Genomic DNA, 26622 nt, shown 5'->3' on the forward strand with positions numbered 1-26622 from the left:
ACTGGGCTGTGGCAAGCCTGTAAGGGCATTTTCTTAATTAGTGATTGATGGAGAAGGGTCCAGCCCATTGTGGGTGGGGCCACCCCTGGGCTGGTGGTCCCGGGTTCTATTTGAAAGCAAGCCGAGCAAGCTATGCGGAGCAAAGCCTGTAAGCAGCACCCCTCCATGGCTTCTACATCAGCTCCTGCCTCCAGGTTCCTGCCCTGCTTGAGTTCCTGTCCTGACTTCCTTCAATCATCCACCGTGATGTGGAAGTGTGAGCCAAATAAGCCCTTTCCTCCCCAAGTTGCTTTGGTCATGGTGTTTCATCTCAGCGGGAGTAACCTTAACTAGGACAGGCACACTCTGGGGACCCCTCCTTTCCAGAATTTACCCCTCTCTCTCAGCACTCCAGGTCCCTTCCTCTCTCCCTCAGGTTGGGGGCTCACTGTGGACAGCAGCAGCCTGCGCCCAGGAGCCTAGGAGTCCTGGCTGCTGCAATCCTCGCCTTCCTCTTCTGTTCCTGACCCCTTGTGGCTGACACTGCGTGGCCCCCCGGAAATGCGCTCTGCCCCGCCAGGAGCGTGTGGCCTGTGATTTTCCTTGAACACAGCATTTTGTTGCTTCAACGTCATCTTCAAACACAGCTCTCTTTCCTGTCTTCGCGGCAAGGAAATAGGTTGAGCTGCAGAGAGAGCTGTTAGTGAGAAAAAAGAGCTCCGGGGGACACCAGGCCTCCCGGCTAGGCCCTGCCGTGCCCTGTGAGCTGTGGTACTGCCGGGGGTGTCCAGGTGAGTGGCCATTTTCTGGCTTTTGCCCCATGCATGGTTACCATGACCATCCAAGGTGACCGGAGGGAGGATGGTGAGTGAACTGGGTGAGGGTAAGAAGTAAGGGTCTTACCCTCACTTCTGTGTGAGGAGGGTGGGGACCACAGGGCCTGAGGCTGGGCTGGGGTAGGCCCTAGAGGTGGGGACAGGTCTACAAGGTGGCCTCCTGGCTTGGATCACATAGCATGTGGTCAGGCCGCTGGGATGGAGCCGTGGGATGGAGCCAATCCTGAAGGTGGCCCGCTTCTGGTGGCCAAGGACAGAGGGGTGGCTGTGAGCCAGGAGGCCACCAGGTAGCATGAGAGGGATCTAAAGGACTGAGCTGGGTGGTCTCCAGCTGGAGAAGGGGGTGATGGGCATCGCCGGGGAAGCAGGTCGCCTGTGGGGTGCCGGCACTGTAGTGTGTTTGGATAAAAGATGCTTTCTGGGTCCCTGGGCCCCTGCTGGAACAGCTCATTGGCTCCAGGAAGCAGCGAGAAGCAGGCTGCTGGTCCAACAGGACTGTGAGCTTGAACAACAAGATGCCAGTGGCATCATCGGTGAGGGACTCAAGTCAGGCTCCACTTGTAGGCAGAGCCAGAGGTAAAGGAGCCAAGCACTCGATTTCTGCTTGATGGCTGTGTGTCCTTGACAAGTGTCTTGGCCTCTCTGAGCCTTGCTTTGTGTGTGTGTGTGTGTGTGTGTGTGTGTGTGTGTGTGTGTGTGTGTGTGTGTTTTAAAAGCAGATACAAAGTGGCTGCCCATTACATGCTTGGCTTGTTTGTTGAGCAAGAGGCTGGGAGAGGCAGGGTCTTGGCGGGAAATAAGAGGGCTCTGTGTGGTGAACAGGTCACGGTGATGTTCGCTGCTCTCCTCTTAGCTAGAGCATCAAGCACACAGTAGGTGCTTACTAAGGCCTTGCTGAAAGACTAGGGTCAGGAACTCCTAGGATGGAAGACCTTAGGTGCCACCTGCGGAGGTTCCTCTGGCAAACCGAAGACTCTCTTCAAATCTCAAAGTGTTTTTGTCTCACCTGGGCAAGGCTGGCAGGTTCCCTGGTGGGCAAGCAGCCTGGATGGGGTTGACCGATGTCCACGCTGGAGGGCCAGGGGGCCTGGGGCCGTCTGGGTTTGCCTGCTACTTGCTGTGTGACCTCAGGGGAGTCACTCCACCTTTCTGTGGTTTCACAGCTTCTGTATTCCGCGCCTCCTTCACAGGTTCTCTTACGGGTTAAGGGGATACACTAGCTAGCATTCAGGGGCATAGCAGGAGCCATATCATTGGTTGCCACGGTGCCAATTGATCAGGGACATAGTAGGCACCATATAGTTGGTTGTTATGGTGCTAATTGTTATCATTAGCTCTTGATGGTCCCAGGCTCTGATCTCCACCGATTCTGGAAACTTCCAGGGGGCCTGCAGCACCCGGACCACCCCATACCGACCCCCCCTCCCCCCCTCAGGTCCCAGGACCATAGGAAGGGGAGTGATTCTGATTTAGAGCCAACTGACACCCCCGTCTCCAGGGCCAGCTGCTAATGTCTGGAGACGTTTTGGATACTGACTTGGGTAATCCAGGCGTGCAACGGACAGATGCCAAGAATGTTGTCAAACACCCTGTCACACACAGCACAGCCCTTCCCTCGTCAGTCCCTCGACTCTACAGGGCCCTGTCCTGTGTCCTTTTATTGTCCTATAGCTTGAGACCAGAGAGCAGAAACTGCCTTGCTTATGGGTCACACAGTCCTAGCACCCAGGCTGGGGTTGGAGGACTTACCTTACTTCAGAGGGTGGAGGGACATTGTCCCATCGATTAACAGATGCTCAGAGTGCTGGATTTGGAGACCCATCTCTGGTCCCCAGCAGCCCAACTCTTTAGGCCTTGACAGTCCAAGTACTTCAACTGCAGTATTGGGGTCTTTGGGGACATGGAGTCCCCTGGGGCTTGGATCAGCTCTGGATTCTGCCATAGGGATGTTAATTAGAGACATCAGTGTCAGTTTCAACTGGGCCTGAGAGACCGTGGGTCAGATTGGGTGCGTGACATCAGCCTTTCTGAGACTCAGTTTCCCCAGCTGAGGGATGGGAGTAATGGTTCCATGTAGCAATTGTGCCGAGGAGCAGGGTAAGCGGAGTAGTTCCTAAAGGATGTCACACAACCCCGTAAGGGAACATCTGGCTTTGTTCTCAGTGTGGCAGTGAGTGGCGGCTGTAACAGAAAACTGGCTATGTGGATGTGCCTTGAGGAGCCAGGCACAGACAGGAGCAGAAGATCTGACCGACGGTGACCATGGTGGCCATCAGGACCGGGATGTGGGAGGCTGTGCCTCCCAGGTACTTGATGTAGCCTGGGGAGGGTGGTGGAAACCTGGGAACCAGGAACTTCCTAGCAGGAAGGAGTAGCTAGAAACATGAAGCATGTGGCCAGGACAAGGGCATGGGGTGGCCTAAGGCCCCTGAGCAAGTCTACTGTGCCCTGTGTGCTAGTGGGTGAAGCCCCCACGCTATCTCCCAGACCTTCCTGTGACCCTCTTGTTTGCCAGGCTCTTGAAGGGGTGCCCCTGCCCATCACAGCCGATTGTAGCCCTTGGCTCCCCAGTATTCGTGGCCAATGAAAATGCAAACATTCTGCACTTGCGGCATGCAGGGGATAAAGATGTCAGCATATTGATACACGTGTACCATATTTAGTGGTGAAGGACAATGAGCTGGGCTTGGGATGGAGCGCCAAGGGGAGGCTGTGCTAGGGGGCGGCCAGGGAACAGACCTGAATGAAGCGGAGGAACAGGGCATAAGCAGAGCAGAGGCCCTGAGCTCAGAGCGTGATTGCTGCAGCCCCACAGAGGGAGGGACTTGAGCAAATAACCTAAAGAGGCTCCCGTGGCTGAGGGAAGGCGGAGTGGGTGTGCTAACACAGGAAGGAGCCAGGCCCTGTGCGTGGCACCTGCAGTCTGCAGCTCCACCGACTAAGAGCAGTGGGGAGCTCCGCTCTATGCCTCAATCCACACCACTGCCATTTACTAGAAGATCTGAGACGGTGTGACTCAAATCTACCCTATGTCAGGAAAACCAGGAAGTGGGCTGACACCCTCAGGGCATATTCAGTACATCTAATTGCGGTCCCTGGTGCTTATCATGTAATCAAGATGGCACCCTACTGAGTGACAAATACCTGTGCTGCCTCTGTTGTGGGGAGCTCAGAGTGGCCTAGGAATTAAGCAAGCACGGCTTCAGGGAGACTGTGGGTAATAGGCGGTCGGTCGGAGGGAGAGGGCTGGGGAGAGCACCAGGGCCTAGAGCAGAGACCTGGGGATTGTGGATGAGTAAGAGGAAATATGCGAGACAGAGTGTAGTGAGATATGCCTGTAATCTGAGCACTTGGGGGGGCACAGGCAGGAGGACCGTAAATTCAAGGTCAGCCTGGAATATAGCAAGGCTTTGATTCAAGAAAATAAAGTGTGAGCCAGACAGTGGTGGCACACGCCTTTAATCCCAGCACTCAGGAGGCAGAGGCAGGCGGATCTCTGAGTTTGAGGCCAGCCTGGTCTACAGAGTGAGTTCCAGGACAGCCAAGGCTACACAGAGAAACCCTGTCTTGAGACCTACCCACAAAAGAGGAGGCCCCGGGGAGACTAGGACTATAGGTGAGTGGTAAGAACTTGTTATACCAGGAGATGAGCTCGTCAAGGTGGCCACCGAGGGCAATGCCAGCTCCAGTGTCAACGTTGGAGGCATGTGGGTCTCTGTTAAAGTGGCAGCAGACAACCTGGTCTTCAGTATAGCCCAGGATGCCTTTCAGGAGACCCTCTGATGCCTGTTTCACCAGCTGGATTTGGCAACCAGGTGGCCCGGTCAGATCCACGGCAGACATATTAGTGGTATACCTGTGGAAGGGCCGTGAGCTTCCTGCTCAGTGCTGGGATGATTTACAACCTTCATAGTGCCAGTGAATGCAGAGATGATGTCCTGGGCATCCTCAGAGCCTCAGGCCACAGTGTCCCAGAGGGATCATCCATAGTCTTCTCTGGGTGGTGGTAATGGCGTGGAGTGTGGCCGTGAGTCCCTGAAGAATATCAAAGTTGTCATGGATGACATTGACCAGGGCGGGCTGAGCAGTTGGTGGGGGTGCACTGCTGGCAATCTTGAATGAGTCATCCTACTTCTTGTGGTTCACACCCACTGTAAACATAGGGGCATCAGCCTAAGGTCGCAGAGATGACGACCCTCTTGACTCCACCCCTCAAGTGTGCTCTGGCCTTCTCCACGGTGGTGAAGGTACCCGTAGAACCCACAACATACTCGGCACCAGCGTCACCCGATCTGATGTTGGTGACCTCTCACTCTGGAAGGCGGAGATGATCTTCCCGTTGATGAGTTTCCCGCTCCCAGCCTTGACTGTGCCCTGGAACTTGCCATGGGTAGAGTCATACTGGAACATGTAGACCATGTGGTGAGGTTAATGAAGGGGTCATTGATGGCGACAGTACCCACTTTGCAGAGCGGAAGGCAGCCCTGGTGACTAGGTGTGCAATCCAGCTTTGTCCATTTACTCTGGCCCTCGCTGTTGTGTCTCAGGGCACTGTGGGAGAATATGTGGCTATAATCCTAGAATGGGAAGGATCAAAGGCCATAACAGGCTTCTTAACCCAAGCCTTGCCTCCTCTCTTCCCCAACTAAGCCCTTGGGTCAGCCCAGGCTGGACCCAGGGTCCTGGTGGGTTTGAAGGACACAACTCAGGACAGACAGTGTGGTGAACTGGCCCTGAGTCTTGGTTCACACTGGGAGGCTGCGGGTGAACCGGCTCTTGGGAGCAGTTCTGCCACAGTGGCCTGGCCTGCAGATGGGAGACATAAAGACCTGTGCCAGCATCTTGCTCCTAGCCTTTTGTCTTCTGCTTCTGTCTTCCTCTGATGGCCTCAGCATCACTGGCTACAGTGTCTCTAAAGACTCTGGCTACAGTGTCTCTAAAGACTTGGCCACCATGTTGCATGAATAGGATGAGGATGGACCAGAAAGGCCAGGGAGGTGGGAGGCAGACACAGGGATCCAGGGCCCCCCACCACACTGGCTGCCTGTCAGCAGGGCAGGATTATCATAATAACTGTCACCAGGAGTGGGAAGGTGGGTGGAGTAGAAACAGGGTAAACTCCTGCCTCTGGGCCACCTTGGCCTTTGGTCTTAGATACCAATCTTGGCTTGTAGCCTTGGACTAGACTCTGAGAACCAGCCTTCCCCAGATCCTCTTCTCTAACCAACTTCTGACTACCCAGGCTGCACCTGTGGCCCTGCAGGGCCGAGATGCTCAAGCCACGTGACTGACAGCTTCCTGCCACAGTTTCCTGCTCCAGAGGCCAGTCTTGTTACAGACCCTACCACCAGACAAGCCCCCCTCCCGCCCCCAACCCCACATCCTTCAGCCTCACACACTGTAAAGCAGCTTTAGGAGTTGCCCAGGAGGGGCTAGCTGGGTTGGGGGAGACAGAGAGGGCCAGGGAGGACACATTCAGTGGAGTGCTGCAGGGGTGAACATCTGGAAGCGAGTCCAAAGGGAGCAAGTAACTCAGCCTGGTTGGGGCCGAGGGCGGAGGAGTTTCGATCCGATGAGGGAGGCATAGTTGGTTCTCAAGCAGAAGAGGCTGTGGTGAAGAATCACCTAGGAGCAGCTTGCGGACCCCAGAGCTCAGCTCAAGTGGAAACAGACTGTCGGGGCTTAGCTAACCACAGGCATTCCGCGAGTGAGATCTGCATCTCCGTTTGTATTAATAGAAACAGTTGGTAGAGATCAAAGGAGGTATTGGGAACACCAACGAACATCAGGCTAGAGATCTGGCTTGGGGGAGAGGTGCGTGTTCAGCCTGTGAGCTCCTGACAGGATGACCAAGTACGGGGGCAAGACTTAAGGAAGGAGGAGAGGGGGAGGGGAGGGAGGGGGGTAGAGAACACAAATAAGCCCATAGGAAGTATCAGGGCCCAAGGGGGCTAAGCTAGGGAGTTTGTAAGGACCAGAGAGATGGGAGGTCGAGCAGGAGGGAGGGGACATGATACCCATCACTCAGAGGACCTGGCACTGAAGAGCGGGTGCTTCTCTCACTCTGTTGATGATGGTGTCGGTGCCGGAGTAGCCAGGGGTGGAGCAGGACACCAGGCTGGATGAGAGGTGGGTGGAAGTCTGAGAGCGGGGGACCGGTAGAGCCAACCTGGCCCACGTAAGTTTTCCTGCTCCCGCTACCGCCGACATCCGCAGCCTGTCTAAACCTCCCAGCTGCCCTTCCAGCCCACACAGAGTGGTCCACAGACCACCCCACGGAAGAGCTCTGATCCCCTCAAGTGTGCTCTGGCCTTCTCCACGGTGGTGAAGGTACCCGTAGAACCCACAACATACTCGGCACCAGCGTCACCCGATCTGATGTTGGTGACCTCTCACTCTGGAAGATGGAGATGATCTTCCCGTTGATGAGTTTCCCGCTCCCAGCCTTGACTGTGCCCTGGAACTTGCCATGGGTAGAGTCATACTGGAACATGTAGACCATGTGGTGAGACTGTTCCCCAGTTCCTTCAGGCCCCTGTGGTCACCCCCACCCGATGCCACTGACATGGTCTCCACACCGCAGTTCTGGCCGGATCCCGATTCACAGCCGCTGTGTCTGCTCACTCTGTAGGCATCCGCTTCTCTGCCTGTTGGGAGATAGTTACAGCACTTTCAACTTTTGACAGTTATGAATAAAATTCCTATAACACTCCTGTGGAGGTTTTTCTGTCAGGTTCCATTTTTTTTCTCTCTCTCTATTTATTTATTTATTTATTTATTTATTTATTTATTTATTTATTTTATTTTTTTTTTTCCCAGAGCTAAGGACCGAACCCAGGGCCTTATGCTTGCTAGGCAAGCATTCTACCACTGAGCTAAATCCCCAACCCCCATTTTGTTTTTTTTCAAGGAGCCTGTGACTTGTTTCAAATAGTCTCATGGAATACTCTCTTCAAAGACTTTTTTTTTTAAAGGGTCTCCTGGGGCTGGAGCAATGGCTCAGTGATTAAGAGCTTTTCTAAAGGACCTGGGTGTGACTCCTAGCATCCATATGGGGGCCCATAACTGTGTATGACTCCACCCTCTTCTGATCCCCATGGCCACCAGGCATGCACACATGATGCACAGACATACATGTCCACTAAACACTCATATATATAAAATGATCTTAAAAATGAAAAGATCCCCAGCCTGGTCTCCAAAGAGAGTTCCAGGAAAGGCGCAAAGCTACACAGAGAAACCCTGTCTCAAAAAACCAAAAAAAAAAAAAAAAAAAAAAAAAAAAAAAAAATGAAAAGATCCTCCCTCTCGCCCTTCCCTCCCTTTCATTGTGTGGTTTTCTGGGACAGGGTCTCACTCTCTCAGCTGGCCTTAACTCTGTATTGTACCCAGGCTGGCCTGGAGCTCAATCCTCCTGCCTCAGCCTCCCAAGTGCAGGGATCACAGGTGTGTGTCATTATGCCAGTTTAGACATCACCCTTCTCCAGGTAAAAATAGACAGCACCGTTGATCATGCGGGCTTCTGATCACTGCTTGCCATTGACTGTTGGGGGTGGGCATCCAGAGACCTGTCAAGCCTGGCTTTCCACCCCATATTTGTGCCCTGTGATCAGCAGCCCCCAGCTGCCCAGACTGAGGCTTTGGCCTGGTCCCATCCAAGCATCTTTCTCAGCCTCAGCCACCATCTCTGTCCATCCCTGGACACATCTACCAAGTCTATGTATGCTTCTACCCCCCGCCCTTGTGTGTATAAGAAGGACACTGAGTCCCTTCTTTATCATAGTTTATGCCCAAGAGGCCTTCCTGGGTCAGCTAAGTAGATAACAAGTAATTGTTATGATGAACTAACTTTCCTCCCCAACATTGCATAAAAACAAGAATACAGAGAATGGAAAGAATGAATTGTCTTTTCCTGTTCACCCCTGGATTCTATAGACATTTTGCTCTGCTTCTCATAGAGAGTGGCCCTCATTATTCACAGATTCCGTGTTTGAGAATTCACCTGATAGCTGAACTTTGCAATCCTCAAAATAATGTGGTGTTTTCCCACAATTTGCAGATACACACAGAATGGAAAGAATATTGAGTCACTGATGATAACGTCACCACTGAGCGTGAGCCATATGGGGCTCTTGTTTTTGTGGGGTGGCACATTTCCTGGGCCTTCCCATGCCAGGCAGATGTTCTACTACAGAGGTCCAGCTGTAGCCCAACAATGTGTATTCAATAAGGCGCTCGCGCGCAGTACAGACAGCCGTGATGGGAACCTGCTGATGGTAGGCAAATGCTGAAGAGGATGAGACGGAGAATCACAAGTTCAAGGTCAGCCTAGGCTGTACCTTTATGCCTGGTGTACTGGCACAGGTTTATAATCCCAGTACATGGGAGGTGGAGGCAAGGAGAACCAGGAATTCAAACAGTCTCAGCAGCATAGTGAGTTCAAGGCCAACCTGGGCTATATGAAACCCCACATTAACCTCCCTCCCCAACAGTTACATATTGGCCACATGGCCAGGGAATCTAAGCCTGCATCTGATCTTCAGTAGTCACTAATTCAGTGTTTGCAGAGATTTTTCTAGAACTGCTGTACATAACAAGAGTTGACAACCCTCTTACCTGCACCCCCCCCATCTGTTGTCTATACTGTAGATGTTTTTCAACACTACAGTCACAGCACCCACCACAGCCTGAACATCTGTATGCAGATCTGCAGCTGGGGCTCAGTACTGAGTAGTTCTCCCTAAAGGAGCAAATACAATGAATCTTTAGTGCACACTGGGTTTTGATTAATTCAAACACTGGTGTACCCCAAGCCCTAACATGACAGGACACTAGCATCATTCCAGGCACTTCAGATAGACAATTGTAAACTATTTGCCTATCAGATTCTTTCATCTATCTATCTATCTATCTATCTATCTATCTATCTATCTATCTATCATCTATCCATCCATCCACCCACCCATTGATCCACTCATCCATCCATGCATCCACCTACCACCAACCCATCCATCCACCCACCCACCCACTCACCTACCCACCCACCCACCCATCCACCCACCCACCACCCATCCATCCATCCATCCATCCATCCATCCATAACATACATACATACACATCCATGTATACATACATACATACCAGGCTGACCTTGAATTCATGTGAGCCTCCTGCCTCAGCCTCCAAACGCTGGGATTACAGACAGGAGCCACCATGCCTGTCTCCCCCTCCCTCCTCCCACCCCTCCACATTTCTTTTCTCCCCCAACCACACATCTCATGTTGTTTAACGGCTGCATCAGAACTAACATCAGAGTTCAATCCTGACTCTTAACCATCTCTCTAGGGATGGATATTCAGGTTAACTCATGCTTTCTGAAACTGGTTCAGCAAAGCCGAGGGCCAGGGCAAGGGGAATTATAGGGTTGAGGGCACCCACTGGGAAGTGGGGAAGGCTGGGGCCAGGTTCTCTGATGAGATGCTTGTTAGCCTTGCTCTGCCTGACTCTCTCCCCTCATGGTTTTTGAGGAGGTGGCTCTTCCTCATCCTTCTGCTCTGGGCTCAAAGGAGGTGGCCATTCTAGCTATAACCTCTTTTCTTTCTAACACCACTCTTAAAAACCCTGACCTTAATCTGCAACGGTAATGGTCATTCTTGTCTATCACATTACTGACTGATGCCTTCTCAGTTTGTGTGGCTTTCAAGAGAGCAGGGAACGACAATATTTTATAGGTAATATCCTCAGCATCTAGCTTGAAAAGCAAAAAACAAACAAACAAACAAACAAAAAAACAAAAAAACCCAAACAAACAAAACGACCCATGTGTTTGGGAAATGAAGGGTTGGTTCAGGCATAGGGACCTCTAGGGTGTCCGGATGCTCTGTGCATGGGATTCTGAAGAGTCCGACGTGGGTTTCAGACCCGGATGGGTGCCCAGGACACTGCCACTCCGCTCTGGAACCGACTCCGGTGCAAAGATGAGGTGCCTCTGGCTATACCCCATAGATGTCCATCCTTGTGGGCTCTCTCCGGCGCTGACGGCCGGGGTTCGGGAAGGGCTGCGGGTCCTGACGCTTTTCTGCATGCTTTTCTGCACCCACAGGGCCCGGCGATGCCCGACCCCGCGGCGCACCTGCCCTTCTTCTACGGCAGCATCTCGCGCGCCGAGGCCGAGGAGCACCTGAAGCTGGCAGGCATGGCCGACGGGCTGTTCTTGTTGCGCCAGTGCCTGCGCTCGCTGGGGGGCTACGTGCTGTCGCTGGTGCACGACGTGCGCTTCCACCACTTTCCCATCGAGCGCCAACTCAACGGCACCTACGCCATCGCGGGCGGGAAGGCGCACTGCGGCCCAGCCGAGCTCTGCCAGTTCTACTCGCAAGACCCCGACGGGCTGCCCTGCAACCTGCGGAAGCCGTGCAACCGGCCGCCCGGCCTGGAGCCGCAGCCCGGGGTCTTCGACTGCCTGCGCGATGCCATGGTGCGCGACTATGTGCGCCAGACCTGGAAGCTGGAGGTGAGGGCGTGGCCAGAGGGGGCGTGGCCAGAGGGGGCGTGGCGTGGCCTGACGGCTGCAGAGTCTTCTTCACTGGTTTGCAAGATGCTCCAAGGTCTGGGATTTGGAAGCAAGTGTAGGACTTGGTTGAGGCCGGGACCTGGAAGGAGGACATTAGGTCCGGCTTGGTGGCGATGGTGGTTATTTGTCTTGCGTAGCCTGAGCGATGCTGTGGTGCTCGACTATGATAGGCTTAAAGGTGGAGGCGCCTCCTGGGCTTGAAGGTGACAGAGAGGACCGTGAAGGGCGGGCGTGTGCCCTACCGTAGGATGGCAGACAGGGACGGTGGGCTGTAGTTCACATCACGTGCTGTGCCTGAGCTGGAAATCGTGTCGGATCTTGAAGTTGATGAGCTCCGAGCTGGGCTAGGCGGTGAGGCCTGGCTACAGTGCCTCCTTGTTGGGTTAGGAGGGAGACCTTAGGGCTCGTGGAGGTTAGTTACGCTTTACCCGCTTGCAGATGCACTCTAGTTGTGCTGAGTGGGGTGGGTTCTGGAGAGTCTAGAGATGCAAGCCGGTTCCGGTGGCCGTCCACTTGGCCACGCCCACAGCGCTCCTCTCCTGTCTTCAGGGCGATGCACTAGAACAGGCCATCATCAGCCAGGCCCCCCAGGTGGAGAAGCTCATTGCCACCACAGCCCATGAGCGGATGCCCTGGTACCACAGCAGCCTGACTCGCGAGGAGGCTGAACGCAAACTCTATTCCGGCCAGCAGACAGACGGCAAGTTCCTGTATGTGGGACACGGGGGGTTCCAGGTGATGAGGGGCCGGGGGGGGGGCTTGTTGGCTGAGATCCTGGGGGCCCGGTGGGTAGACCTGAGCGTGCACCGGGGCCTATAGGGCGACTGTGTCTCTGTGCGCATGCGCAGGGGTCCTTGGTTACGGTAACGTCCTCGCAGTACGCTGGAAGGACTCCAAAGTTGGCGCATCTGTGTTGAGCCCAGCTTTTTGCCATCCGCAGGCTGTGGGACTTGGGCTGGGTAGCAGGCAATGATATGACTAGATAGAGGTGACTGTCTCAAGGAGACAGGAACTCAACAGAGCCCTCGTCAGATGGAGGTGAACGCTGTGTAGGGTGGGTGCGAAGGGGCTACAATGAGGCCGCCGAGGGAGGCTTACTGAGAAGACAACTTCAGAATGTGAGAAGGTCAAAGAGGAGCTGCAGAAGGAGGGTTGGAGGTAGATCATGATGGAGCCTTTGCTTAGCAGGTAAGAGGACCTGGGTTCGACCCCCACCCCAGAAAAGCCAAACCAAACAATATAGAAAAGATGTTTTGGGGTACAGGGTGCTTCTAACAAACCTGGTGGCCAGGTGAAAAGGTCCAGAGGCAGGAATTAACTTGGCATGTTGGAGAACACTGAGACCAGTGTTCCTGATGTCATTAGTGGGGGGTGGGGGTGGCCCTGACTTTTATGCTGAGAGAGGTAGAGGCTCTGGGGGCACGGGGATGTTGAAGCAACTGCTTCAATCTGCCCTCTAGCAGTACCTGCCTGGGACCTGTGTCAAGGAGCTCATGGATTAATACATGAATTAATACATGTAAAGCAGGAACATGAGCAAGATGGCGTTAAATGTCAGCTCTTGTTCCTATGTGACTGTGTCTGTGCGTGTCTGAGCCACAGCTGGGGTCATGGTTGGAGACCCTCTGAAGCTGGGCGTTTGAAAACTGCCAGTGGCAGCTTTCTTGCTTGGGTGTAAGGTTTTTTGTTTTTGTTTTTGTTTTTTTTTGTGTGTGTATAAATGTGGTCCAGATAATACTCAGGCATCCACATATGGGGAAAGTTGGTGGTTGCCTCTTCCCATGACTCTGGCAAGCCCTGTGTGTTCACCTCAAGAACCTTTGGGAGACAATTCCCAGGTCCACCCTTCTCATGAGTGCCTGCGTCCTGCCGGGTTCGATCATTGCTCTGCCTCCTACCACCGGGATGCCCCTTTCCCAGGATCCCCTTGGAGGAACTGACTTGATTTTCACCACACACTGAGATCTGTGGGTCCTCCCCAGAAATGCCCTTCTCTCCAGGACTCTGCTGTTGGTGGATTAAAAAAAAAAAAAAAAAAAAAAAAAGCATATGTGTGCAGGGCTGGAGAGGTGGCCCAGCGGTTAAGAGCATGTGCTGCTCTTCCGAGGGACCTGAGTTTGGTTCCCAGCATCATTGCGGGGTGGTTTACATTCACCTGGAACTGCAGCTCAGGGGCAGGGGTCCAACACCTCTGGCCTCCTCCACAGACAAGCACACTCACATACACATACCCCACCTTCCATACGCATTATTTAAAAAATAGTAAGAAATCTTATACATTAAAAAAAAAATTGTTTTTGAGATTTTTCCCCTACCTGATAGAGTTAGCCTGTAAGTTGGAGGGATATTTCTAAGGCTTTTGAGGGAGCTGTCTTCTTCACTGTGCTCGGGGCTTTCAAAGTTTTCCCTGGGAGCTCAGCTCTTATTCTGACAGCTTTTCCCTTACACATGACTACATTCCTCTCGCAGTTTTCACTACACTTTCTCTGTTACGTTTACTGCATGTTTTAACTAAGATCCGCCATGGGGGCTTTCTTTTCTGGTCCAGTCTATTTGGTGCTCTGGATGTTTCTTGTATCTGTATGGGTGTGTCTTTCTTTAGTTTGAGGAAGTTCTGCTCTATGGTCTTGTTGAAGATCTGGTCTGTGCCATTGACTTGGGGTTTTTCTTCATCTATGCCTATAATTCTAGGGTTTTTTTCATGGTGTCCCAAATTTCCTGTTTTAATTTTTTTTCATGTTCCTCACTGATTTGGTGTAGAGCCTCTATTTTATCTTTGAAATTTGATATTCTGTCTTCTGCCTGGTTCATTCTATGTGTAAGGCTTCCTTTGGAGGGTTCTAGTTGAGTTATTGACCTTTTCAACTCCATCTTCATTTGGGCTTGAGTTCTCTTCAATGTTTCCATCTCCTGATTAAATTCCATCTCAATCCTGGATTGTCGTCATCATTTATTTCCATCATCTTATGTTAGTGTTCTCTTGACCACCACTCAGGCAGTTATTCTGGAGTTCTTTCTCCTTCATTCCATCCAGCTGTTTCTTTTTGTCTTCTTTAACCCCCCTGAGTTCCCAGAGGAGGTCTATTTATTTATTTTTGAAACTTTAACTTTTTCATTGATTCTTTGGGAGTTTCACATCCCAGCGGAGGTTTATGATGGACTAAATTCTGGGTCCTGGAGTTCCTCTAGGACAATAGTTCTTACTCAACCTTCCTAATGCCGAGTCCCTTTAATACAGCTCCTCACGTTGTGGTGATCCCCAACCACAAAATTATTTTTGTTGCTACTTTATAACTGAAATCTTGTTACTGTTATGAATCTTAATGGAAATATCTGTGTTTTCCTGATGGTCTTAGGCGACCCCTGTGAAAGGGTCATTCCACCCCACCCCCACAGGAGGGTCATCACCCACAGTTGAGAACCTCTGATCTAGGTAATTCTCATTGGCAAACATTTCTTCAGAACTGGTGGGTTCTGGAGAGGAGAGACCGGCTTGATCTTTCATATTAGTACTCTTGTGATGCAGTTTGAGTGTGCGACTTCCTTTGTTCTGAATTTGTTATGGGCAGAGCAGGTTAGGGGAAGGCTGGGTCCAGAGGTTGGAAATGGCTTGGGTGGAATGAGACCAGGTGGACAGAGGACTGGGCTGGTCTAAGAACATGCTTCCCGTCCCGAGCCTGGAGTGTAGGGGTAGATCGGTTTGAGTGGAAAGGTTGGCTGTGACTTGGAGAGTCCTGTGGTTTGGGGACAGTCCTGAGCCAAGCCTAGAGCTCCTCAGCAGGGAAGGCCAGACTAGGCTGTTCACTAGTTGTGGGACCCAGGCTAAATCTAGTGGGTCAAAAAGAAAAAAAAAAAAAGGTATGGTTGGGGAGGTCAGGGCTACTCACTAGGCTAGACCCTGGAGGAGGACATAGGAAGTCTGGGTATATAGTGGGGTGGTGAAGGTGACTCACAAGCAACCTGTGGGTGGTTGCAGGTAGGAGCAGGTTGTGGTAGTATTGTGTTCCCCAAAATATTGTGTACTCTAATAAATTTATCTGGGGTCAGAGAACAGACAGCCACTAGATACAAAGGCTAGAAAATGGTGGCACTCACACCTTTAATCCTAGCATTCCAGAGATAGAAATCCCTCTGGATCTCTGTGAGTTCAAGGCCACATTGGAAATAGCCAAGCATGGTGACACACGCCTTTAATCCCAGAAAGCCAGCCTTTAATCCCAGGGAGTGGTGGTAGAAAGCAAAAAGATATATAAGGCGTGAGGACCAGAAACTAGAAGATTTTAGCTGGTTAAGCATTCAGGCTTTTGAGCAGTAATTCAGCTGAGACCCATTCCGGATGAGGACTCAGAGGCCTCTAGTCTGAGGAGACAAGACCAGCTGAGGATCCGGCGAGGTGAGATAGCTGTGGCTTGTTCTGTCTCTCTGATCTACCAGCATGGACCCCAATAACTCACCTAAGGTTTGATTTTATTAATAAGAACTTTTAAGATTCCTGCTACAGCAGGTCTTTGTGGAGGCCCAGAGCTCGGCTGTAGTGCAGGCACAGGTGGCCAGACCAGGGTGGGGCACTAGTTGTGGAGCCCAGACTAGATCTGGCAGGTCGTGGAGCAATAAGGATTGGGCGTTCTGGGGTACTCATCAGGCTGGACCTTGGAGGAAGAGATGGGAAGTCTGGGTATGGAATGGGGTGGTGGAGGCCGTGTCCAGGTCCTTCTGACTTGGCACAGTTCTTACATTTTACAGCGACACACCTTCTCCAATGAGGTCACACCTCCTAATCCTTCCCAAGCAGGTCCACCATCTAGGGAACAAGCATTTAAATGTGTGAGCCTATGGGCGCCATTCTCATTCAGACCACCATAGTAGTTGAGTGTCATTCATGGGTAGGCAAGTACTCCTCAAATGATGCTGTGTTGTTTGAAGTGTTGAATGGCTTTGCCATGGAGTTTTGTGTGTGTGTGTGTGTGTGTGTGTGTGTGTGTGTATGTGTGTGTACAGGTATGGTGGGAATGTGTGTATGCATGTGTGTGTGTGTGTGTGTGTGTGTGTGTGTATACACACGCAAGGATTATGGGTTCCTCTGTCCCTCCATGGTTAGCCAAGCACATGGCTGAAAATACCTCTGATGGTTGGGTCCTCCTGGGATGACTGTCTGCCAGTGTGTAGCAAGTATCTCACCACTGTGGAGGAGCAGGTGGCTCCTGTGTATGGGTGATCCACCCCCATGGCTCCATATCCACTGTGGGCCAGTGGATTCAAGTCTGCCTTCGGATTACCTCATGTTTCCTGTATACTCAGCATTGCCCTCTCTGCCCCTCTCCCCCATGGTCCCCATAAAAGGTGCAGAAGTTTGGTGGCACCCTTCTGTGGCTTTCCCATTCTCTGTGGCTGCTTCGGGAGGTTCTGGCTGTGGAGCCCATAGCACGTGTGTTAGCAGAGGGAACTGAGACACAGGAAAGCCCCCCCCCCATTGCTGTAGGGGTGACACCTTTCCTCCCTCTCCAGGCTGAGGCCCCGGAAGGAGCAGGGTACATACGCGCTGTCCCTGGTCTATGGGAAAACCGTGTACCACTATCTCATCAGCCAGGACAAGGCTGGCAAGTTCTGCATTCCCGAAGGCACCAAGTTCGACACGCTCTGGCAGGTAGGCCGACCGTGTTCCGAGGAGAACCCCGTGGTGGGCTGCTGAGCCCCTCGGGGCTGGGGAAGGCCCCACCTGACACCCCCTTCCACAGCTGGTGGAGTACCTCAAGCTGAAGGCGGATGGGCTCATCTACCGCTTGAAGGAGGCCTGCCCCAACAGCAGCGCCAGCGCTGAAGGTGAGGGGAGCTGGCGGGAGGCAGATAAGTGTGCAGGAGGCCATGTCCCGTACTCACTCACGGTCCCTTCCCTTCCCCAACAGCTGCTGCACCCACACTCCCAGCCCACCCGTCCACGTTTACTCAGGTGAGCCCGTGGCACCTCAGGGTTGGGACTTGGGTATCAGATGGATCACTTCAGGGAGGTCGGGGTGGAGGGAAGATGGTTACAGCGGGGACCGTCCCTGGGGGTGTCCTCAGCGCGCATGGGTCCTGTAAAAGGGCTGAGTCCGGCTGACTGCGGCTGACTCTGTGACCCCTAGCCTCAGAGACGTGTGGACACCCTGAACTCAGATGGATATACCCCTGAACCAGGTGAGCGGGCAGAGGCGGAGGTGTGGGTGGGCCCAGGCCCAACTGAAAGCAGGGTCCCTGGCCGGGCTGTGGGACTTAGCGGCAATGACAAGCCAGGGCCATTGACGGGGGTCTGTCCCGTGCACAATCGTGCTCAGCTTGCCTGCCTGTGTGTCTGTCCACCCTGGGTGCATGCTGACACACGGGGTGGGTAAATCACGGCCTGTGGCCATGTGTTTGGTGTGGCTGAGCTTCTCTTGCCCTCTGGGTCCCCCTCCCCATCGCCTTGTCTGACCCGGGAGTGTATGACTGACTGTGTGTATGCCCAGCCCGTGCGGCATCCCCAGAAAAGCAACGGCCGATGCCCATGGACACGAGCGTGTATGAGAGCCCCTACAGTGACCCCGAGGAGCTCAAGGACAAGAAGCTCTTCCTGAAGCGCGAGAACCTCCTCGTGGCCGATATTGAACTTGGCTGTGGCAACTTTGGCTCCGTGCGCCAGGGAGTCTACCGGATGCGCAAGTACGGCCGACCGCTTCTGCCATGGTGGGGGCATCAGAGTCAGGGGCAGTAGGAGCTGGGGTGTCTCTCTCATGACAGCTTGCCTGAGAAAGAAGCAGACTCTGGGGTGGGGTGTGACAGGCTGGAAGGTTATGTGGAAAGGCTAGAGACACTGGCCTATGCTGATGGTGAGGTGGGGCTTGGCTAAGTTGAAGTTATAGCATCTCCCTGGGGGGCTGAGGTAGTCCCAGGCATCTTGGGGAGTGGATGGGATGCCCTGGCAGCGAGCCAGAGGGTGCCCCATAGAAGTCAGGGGACGAGGAGAGGGAGGCGCGGCCCGCACTTGCCCAGCTCACACCCACACTTGCCTGTGTGGCCGTGCCCCTGGCAGGAAGCAGATCGACGTGGCCATCAAGGTCCTGAAGCACAGTACGGAGAAGGCTGACAAGGATGAGATGATGCGGGAGGCCCAGATCATGCACCAGCTTGACAACCCCTACATCGTGCGGCTCATCGGCGTGTGCCAGGCCGAGGCGCTCATGCTGGTCATGGAGATGGCGGGCGGCGGGCCCCTGCACAAGTTCCTGATTGGAAAGAAGTGAGCCTGGGTGGCTGGCCTCGCATGGGGGGGGGGATGGAGCAGAGCGTACGCATACACATGCACACACACACACACACACACACACACACACACACACACACACAGCATGCCACTTGCCTTCACTCCTTCATGGACAAATGCCTGCCCTGGGTGCACTCTGATGCCCACACTCATACTGCAAAGTGGAGCCCCTGACTCAGTTTCCCCACATGCACCATGGCAATGATAGCGGGATCTGTACCCGAGGCTCCTGTGAACATCGAACGGACTGCTGCTTACGGAGCATTTAGCACCTGGCTCTGCCAACAAGAGCTTTCTAGATGCCGGCCCCCTCACCGCTGCCCAGACTCTCTGTGCTGCGCACCATGCCCCATGGGAACCGAGGCTGACTCCCCCTCCCCCTCCTACCCTAGGGAGGAGATCCCAGTCAGCAACGTGGCTGAACTGCTGCACCAGGTGGCCATGGGCATGAAGTATCTGGAGGAGAAGAACTTTGTGCACCGGGACCTGGCGGCCCGGAATGTTCTGCTGGTCAACCGGCACTATGCCAAGATCAGTGACTTTGGCCTGTCCAAGGCCCTGGGTGCTGACGACAGCTATTACACGGTAAGCGCCACCCCCAGGGGTCTCTAGGTGGAGGTGGCTGGTGGGCCAGGGGTCCCAGAGTCTCGTCCTAGCAGCACCTCCCCTTCTCAGGCCCGTTCCGCCGGGAAGTGGCCTCTGAAGTGGTACGCGCCCGAATGCATCAACTTCCGGAAGTTCTCCAGCCGCAGCGATGTCTGGAGCTATGGGGTCACCATGTGGGAGGCCTTCTCCTACGGCCAGAAGCCCTACAAAGTAGGCTGGGCAGAGTTGGGCCGTGGCGGGCCGGGGAGGGGGACCAATGTGAGGGACCCGGGCTCCTCACACACACACTTGCCTTTGTCCCTGGCCTGGGCAGAAAATGAAGGGGCCTGAGGTCCTGGACTTCATCAAGCAGGGCAAGAGGATGGAGTGCCCGCCAGAGTGTCCGCCCGAAATGTATTCACTTATGAGCGACTGCTGGACCTACAAGTGAGTTCCAGGTGGGAGGGGGTCTGGTCACTCGGTCCTGGGACGGGAGAAGTCCTCATGCCCGATCAGTGTCATCTTAACTCTCTCCAGTATTCCCCTCAAAGGTCCACACCCGCGTCTCAGACTCTGCACATTCTCCCTTTAATCCATCCCCATCCGTACTTAGCTCCCCAGCACACTGGCCATGCGATGCAGCCACGGGCCCTGCCACCACCAGCACACAGATCTGACAGTACTGGACCACCACAGCCACACTGTCATCACCCAGCAGGCTGTTAGTGTCGCACGCCTGGGAAGAATGTCCTGCACTTGGTCCTCAGCCCCTACCAGCCGACACTCCACGTCCAGGGTCTCAGGAAGACACTTGTGCAGGACCCAAATAGTTAACACACTCAACCCCCATCCACAACCCCACCCAGAGCAGACGATAAACGACGCACCCAAACAAGGGTCACCTATAACGACTATGAGACATGACATCCCAGCATTTGATACTCCACGAAACGACGGGGCATTGACTTTGAAACAGTACAGCTGACCAGGATGGGTCCATTCATCCTATTTCAACCCATGTTAACTCAGGCTCCCTCAGAAAACACCCAGTACAACCAAGCCAGAGGCTAGCACCTAGCAAATCTCACTCCAGGACCACGAACAGCTCCCCGCTGGTCAAGCCTGCTCACCCTTGATCCATCTCCATCCCAAGCCCCACATCTGTCCCCATATAAACTTGTGCCTGGCTCCAATACCCAACATGGCTGCATCCAGCATCCCTGCTCCCTGTGGGCAGTAGCTTTCACTCTGGCCCTCAGTGTTTCTCTACCCTCCCGGACAGCTCTCAACACTATCTGATTATCTGTGTTCTGGAAGCCAATAACTCTACTTGTTTTGGAGTAGACACCCCAGAATTCCATCGCTCTCACACCCAGGAGACCTCATCCAACCCTGTTCCTTTGGGCCCTGAAAGTCTACCCCCAACTCCCCACCCCTTGATACCTTCCTGCCCTCTGGCTGACATTGAGTTCTGGGTCTCTCCACCCCTACAGGTGGGAAGACCGTCCTGACTTCCTGACCGTGGAACAGCGCATGCGGAACTACTACTACAGCCTGGCCAGCAGGGCCGAGGGATCCCCACAGTGTGGACAGGTGGCGGAGGCTGCGTGTGGCTGAGCCCCAGGTCTCCCTACACCCAGCCTTTCTTCTCTGACCTCACACTCGGTCCAGGATGGGCTGTGTTCAGGAGCACCCGGTACTGAGGCTCTGGGCTGAGGGGACATGTGCTCCCAAGGTCTTACTTCCTCTGTTTCTTAGTGGGAGCGAAGAGTCCTCTGGCGGTCTCTGTCCTCATTGGAATAAACTCCATTTCTCTTCATTTGAGTGTCCTCTAATCTTTTCAAGGCTAGGGGGCTTGGAAAGGGGTGGGTTGGGGAAGGGGCTGGTAAGAAAGAACTTAGTGATCTCCTAGGTAGGCCCAGCCCCATTGGGACCCCACGGAAGACAGGCTGGTGTAGGGAGACCTTGTCTGCCCTAGGATTATCTTCAGGTGAATGAGGTGCCAGGGAAACTGGGAAATGGAGGCCAGGGCGGGTCTGAGGGCTGTGTGTGCATCAGGGCCTCAGCATCCCCGAGTGGACTGCGCACCGTGGGCGTGTGTGTCTGTAACAGCTGCACACCAGGATCACCTGGAGAGCTTTTTACAGATGACCCGCCCCCTCCCCAGTCAACTGAAACAGGTTTTCTAGCCTTTTGGGGGCAGTCCTCATCCCCAGTCCTGACTCAGTTGTTGGCACCTCTCCCCCTGGGCACAGGCAGTCACAGCTGAGGTCCAACTTACCACTTGGTATCATAAGTGCCAGCTCAGCCCCGCTGAGAACTCCCCAAGTCTTACTGCCTCAGTTTCCCCACACAGGAAATCAGGGTATTGGAGGGCATAACCCAACAGGTGAGGTGGAATGCAGCCAGAATTCCAGTTCCACCTGTGCCCTCAGTGGGACCGGCTCCTCCCTCAGTGGCTAACCAATACCCCCTTCCCTTGCCAGTGTGACTTTTTTTTTGGTAGTGGGGGTGGGCATATCACATTCAGAGCCAATGAGAGGTGAGGAGGAGATTTGCTGGGGATTCTGGGAAGGCAAAGTTTGCTTTTATTTGTGGTGGGTCTCCAGACACTCTGGAAAGCCTGTGGAAGTTTTATGGGGGTCACAGGAGGAGAGCTGTCTGGGATTGAGAGCAGCGAGGAGTTCCGGAGCCTTGACATGTGAGTAGTGTGAAACCAGGAATGGATGCTGAGGCAGGGCTGGTTTGTTCTGGTGCAGAGCTCACTGGGATTTCGCTTTTTGTTTTCATTCTCTCATTGTGTCTCTGTACACCCAAACCCCCCACCCCCCGTGTGTCTGTGTCTGTATGTGTCTTGGGGAGGAGGTTGCACGTGCTTTCTGGAGGTTATGAGCTGCCCGACATTGGTGCTGGGAATCAAACTCGGTCCCTCCAGAAGAGCAGTGAGCATTCTTAGCCACTAAAGCCATTTTTCTGCCCCCACCCCATTTTGTGTTTGAGATCGAAACAGACTGGGTGTGAAGGCAGGTGCCTGCTATCCTAGCATTTAGGAGGCCGAGGTAAGAAGATCACAAGTTGCACGTGAGCCCGGGCTACACAATGAGACCGTATCTCAATAACACACACTTCAAACAGACAACCAAAACCAAGCAAAAACCCCACAGCAGTGCCTTGAAAATAGTAAGATCAATGTTTTCCATTGGAAAATGACTTTATTAGTTCATATGTGAGCTATACTACTAATTCACAAACAATACTAAAATTTAAACCTTTTAAATTTATTTAAAACGATTAAGTAAACCAAGAAACAAATTTCCTCCATAGGAGGATTTAGTGGCTCTTGGAAATGGTACTTTTTGCGAATATTTCAGTTGTATTAAAATTCATTTGTTATTGGTTAATGATACATACTATTGTACAGTCATATAAGACACTTAATATATTTTGATTTTCATTTATTTTATGGTCAGCATTATTATTTGCTTGGTTTGGTATTTAAAAGTCACCCATGTGGGTGTGTCTAGTAGTACACTGGGAACGGACCCGCAAATGTTGCCCGAATCCTTTGAAGAGATGCAGTTCTAAAATATGACCACAAGGTGACGCCACTGTCAAATCAAAGGCGGGCTCAGGTCCTTGCACTGGGCCTCAGCTCTGTCCTCTGAGCAGGAACAGAAGAACCCAGACTCCTCTCTGACCTTCAGGTCCTCAGACCGGTCTCCTGCAGTGTGGCACTCCAGATCCTCTTGCAGGATGGTTCTTGCTAGCCTCTCGGATCAGGTCTCCCCAGCCTCTCCCAGCTCCTGGAACACACCCTGCCCCCTTGTCTCTGTATTTCGTGTGGCCTCTGCCTGGGATGCTTTTCTAGGAAAGCCCATAATGTGCTTACAGATGTAGCCCGAGCTGCTCTGGGGGCAAGTCATGTAATCCTCCGGTGCCACAGTTTCTTTGTGTGGGTTGGCTGAAAGAGAAGGTAAATTGGGGACAAGGAATGGGATCTCAAAGGTACTGGGGAACTGCTAAGGATGCTAAAGGAGGAGAGTGTCCTGGCTTTAGAGAGAGAACCGCCTCCCATTTCCTCTGCCACCAGCATCCGGGAGGAGGAGGAGGAGGAGGAGGAGGAGGAGGAGAGGAAGCAGAAGAATGGGCTCAGAGTGGGGCCTGAACCCACCCCTGCCCCTGCAACTGAATGGTGGGACATGTCTCTCTTTCTTCCCAATATTATCCACTCCTGCAGGCCCCCCCCCCCAGTCCCCTACAGCCTTTTCTTAACCCCAGGCTCTGCATGGCCTGGCATCCGTGGATGTCACGCCCAGCCAACAAGACCACTGACATTCTGTAGCTGCTGGCTCCTTCTGCCGACTAGTTGACATCTCGACAAGGTTCCAGCAGGAGAAACCCCTGAAGGACTCAGTCACCATTGTTTTTTTAATTTTTAAAAAGTAATTGATTTTAGCCGGGGGTGGGGGCGGGGGTGGGGGCGGCGGCGGCGGCGGCGGCGGCGGCGGCGGCGGCGGCGCGGCGGCGGCGGCGGCGGCGGCGGCGGCGGCGGCGGCGGCTCACGCCTTTAATCCCAGCACTTGGGAGGTAGAGCCAGGTGGATCTCTGTGAGTTCAAGGCCAGCTTGGTCTACAAAGTAAGTTCTAGGACAGCCTCCAAAGCGACACAGAGAAACCCTGTCTCGAAAAACAAACAAACAGTAATTGATTTTATTCTGTATATGAGTGTTTTGCTTGCATGTATATATGTGTTTATACATGTGCTTGCCTGGTGTCTGAGGATTTCAGAAGAGGGCATTGAAGCCCTGGAACTGGAGTTACAGACAGTTGGGAACTGCCATGTGGGTGCTGGGAATTGAACTCAGGACCTCTGGAAGAGCAGCGGGTGCTCTTAACCGCTGAGCCATCTCCCCAGTCCCTTGTCGTTTTATTTTAATTTTTAGATTAAAGAAATGTTTGTGTGTGAATCTTTGTATGTATGTCTGGGCATCCCATGCATGGCTGTGCCCACAGAGTCAGAGAGGGTGTCAGGTCTCCTGGAACTGGAGTTATGGGTGGTTGGGAGCCACCACGAGAGTGTTGGGAACTGAACTCAGATACAAGAGCATCGGGTGATCTTAACCACCCTGGCTTCTCTCCAGCCCCGTTATTTATTTTTTATTTATTATTTTTATTTTTTAATGAGTCCAGGTCTCTTGACTCAGAGTCACTGTGTAGTTTTCAAAGATGACCTTGAACTTCTGATCCCCCTGCCTCTACCTCCTGAGTGCTGGGATTCCAGGCAGGTGACCACAAACTCCGTTTTATGGAGTGCCAGGGAAGGAACCTAGAGCTTTGGGCATGTTAGGTAAGCACTCTCAACTCCGTCTCTGGCACTTTCTTGAGTCTTTGAGACAGGACTTCACTGTGTAGCTCTAGCTGGCCTGGAACTCACAATTCATCTGCCTCAGGCTCCTGAGTGGATCCCAGGCTCACATCCCCGATTAGGCTCACTGTTGGTGTAGATCACCCGTGGGGACAGGGATGGGGCCTCAGATCAAGTGGGTCTGGAGGCGGCGTGGCTTTAGGGAGAGCTATTTTGGACTTGGGCTGTGGGGGACACTTGGGGCCTGTAGCTGTAGTACCTGTTATGCTGAGGGTCTGAACTGTGTAGGATCCAGCTGGTGAACAGATCGGGAGGAGGCTCTGCAGGTCCCATTTCTCTGAACTTTGGTGGCTGATCTATGGGGTGGTCTCTAGGCTAGGGCCGTGGGCCACCCCTGGGCTTGGTGGAGAGGCATCTCACCATGGGAGCCTGTGACCATGGCCCGCTGCTGGGGAGGGGAGGGGAGGTGAACTTTGCCAGTCTGGTGGTTGTTTGTGTGATATCTTGGGGTGTAGCTGCTGGTGGGTGATGTTTCCTTCTGCCTTTATTTCTTGTTTTTACTCTGTGGGTGCCCAAAAGCTCTTAACTGTTGAGCATGCTCTCCAGCCTCTCAAAAACTTAAAGAAAAAATGGAGATAATAATTGTGTGGTGATGAGTGTTGGAGTGAGAAAATGCAGGCGCCTACTTCACCAATGGGAAAATAGCCCAAATTCACTGTGAACATCCAGCAGAGCATTATTTGGCCAAAAAAGGAATGAAATTCTATCACATGCTATAATATGGTTGAACTATGAAGCATCATGCTAAGTGAAATAATCCAGATCTTAAAGGACAAATACTGTATTTCGCTCACATGGACTGTCTAGTGCAGGGTAATTTGTAGTCAGAAAGTGGACTAGAAGATGTAGGGTAATACACTCAGAATTTCTGTCAGAGCTAATGCAGGACTTTTGAAAATGGACAATGCCCCATGCACTCCTATGCTCACACACAATAAAGCTGAAATTTAAAAAATACTTTAAAAAATTCTCTTGTTACTTTGTCCCTTCAGAAGTTTACAGGCATATTTCTTAATTTTCAAATATTAGAATATTTTCTCCCCTGTTATTTAAAAAATTGCCTTTATAGGGCTGGAGAGATGGCTCAGAGGTTAAGAGCACTGACTGCTCTTCCAGAGGTCCTGAGTTCAATTCCCAGCAACCACATGGTGGCTCACAACCATCCGTAATGAGATCTGGTGCCCTTTTCTGGCCTGCAGTCATATATGCTGTATACATAATAAACAAATAAATCTTAAAAAAAAAAAATAAAAAATTGCCTTTATAGTACTATGAAGATGGACTCTATTAAAATCAAAACCAGAAATGATTTTTTGTGGGGAGGGATTCCAAGACAGGGTTTCTCTGTAACAGCCCAGCTGTCCTGGAACTCACTGTGGGTGCTGGGAACCAAACCCAGGTCCTCAGCAAGAGCAGAAAGTGCTCTTAACCACTGAGCCATCTCTCCAGCCTTTTTTGAGACAATGTCACACTGTGCAGCCTTAGCTGGTTAGGGACTCACAGAGATCCCCCTGCCTCTGCCTCCTGATTGTTGGGATTAATCGGGGGTGCTCCACCACGCCTGTCAACACTCGACTATATTTTCATTTGATTTGCTGAGCTCTTCACTTCTGAGATTCCTGCTTGGTTTGTTTTTTTCAGAATATAAAAATTTATTACTATTGTCTTTCCATTGTCAAAGTTTATGCTTTTTTGGGTGCAAGATGGGTGGTTCAGGGGTTAAGAACACTTACTGCTCTTCCAGAGGATCCAAGTTCAGGACCCACATGGAGTGACTCGCAACTGTAATTCCAGCTCCAGGTGATCAAATACCTCTGGCAGTACACACACACACACACACACACACTCACACACTCTTTAAAAAACTTTGTACTGTGGCCACTGGTTCCTGTCAGCCTTAGAGCTGTATCTAGGGTGTCACCAACCATGACTATCTGACCAGTCATGAA

At 52.6% G+C, this 26622-nt stretch overlaps 1 protein-coding gene across 3 annotated transcripts; it reads left to right on the plus strand.

Annotated features, from left to right (window-relative positions):
* Positions 1-630: 630 nt before the first annotated feature.
* Positions 631-21068, plus strand: LOC114690779 (tyrosine-protein kinase ZAP-70). Of its 3 annotated transcripts, XM_028865668.2 has the most exons (13): positions 631-770; positions 10918-11328; positions 11938-12098; positions 16894-17032; positions 17124-17208; positions 17292-17335; positions 17511-17562; positions 17871-18063; positions 18434-18640; positions 19057-19249; positions 19340-19480; positions 19584-19696; positions 20743-21068. In XM_028865668.2, exons 2-13 carry the CDS (start codon positions 10927-10929, stop codon positions 20864-20866), a joined length of 1854 nt encoding a protein of 617 aa, XP_028721501.1. In that variant the 5' UTR covers positions 631-770; positions 10918-10926; the 3' UTR covers positions 20867-21068. The 3 variants fall into 3 exon arrangements, with proteins under 3 accessions (XP_028721501.1, XP_037055609.1, XP_028721504.1); XM_037199714.1 differs by lacking the exons at positions 631-770; positions 10918-11328 and adding an exon at positions 11407-11422; XM_028865671.2 differs by lacking the exons at positions 631-770; positions 10918-11328; positions 11938-12098 and adding an exon at positions 12199-12576.
* The last annotated feature ends 5554 nt before the right edge of the window (positions 21069-26622 follow it).

This window comes from Peromyscus leucopus, chromosome 16_21, assembly GCF_004664715.2.
Source record: "Peromyscus leucopus breed LL Stock chromosome 16_21, UCI_PerLeu_2.1, whole genome shotgun sequence".
NCBI lineage: Eukaryota > Metazoa > Chordata > Mammalia > Rodentia > Cricetidae > Peromyscus > Peromyscus leucopus.

What these genes read in the sequence shown, in the direction of transcription:
- LOC114690779 (XM_028865668.2), top strand. Translation starts at nt 10,927, where the DNA reads ATGCCCGACCCCGCGGCGCACCTGCCCTTCTTCTACGGCAGCATCTCG. An exon ending in AAGTTCCTGATTGGAAAGAA is followed by an intron (nt 18,641 to 19,056) that starts GTGAGCCTGGGT and finishes CTCCTACCCTAG; the next exon opens with GGAGGAGATCCCAGTCAGCA. An exon ending in ACGGCCAGAAGCCCTACAAA is followed by an intron (nt 19,481 to 19,583) that starts GTAGGCTGGGCA and finishes TGGCCTGGGCAG; the next exon opens with AAAATGAAGGGGCCTGAGGT.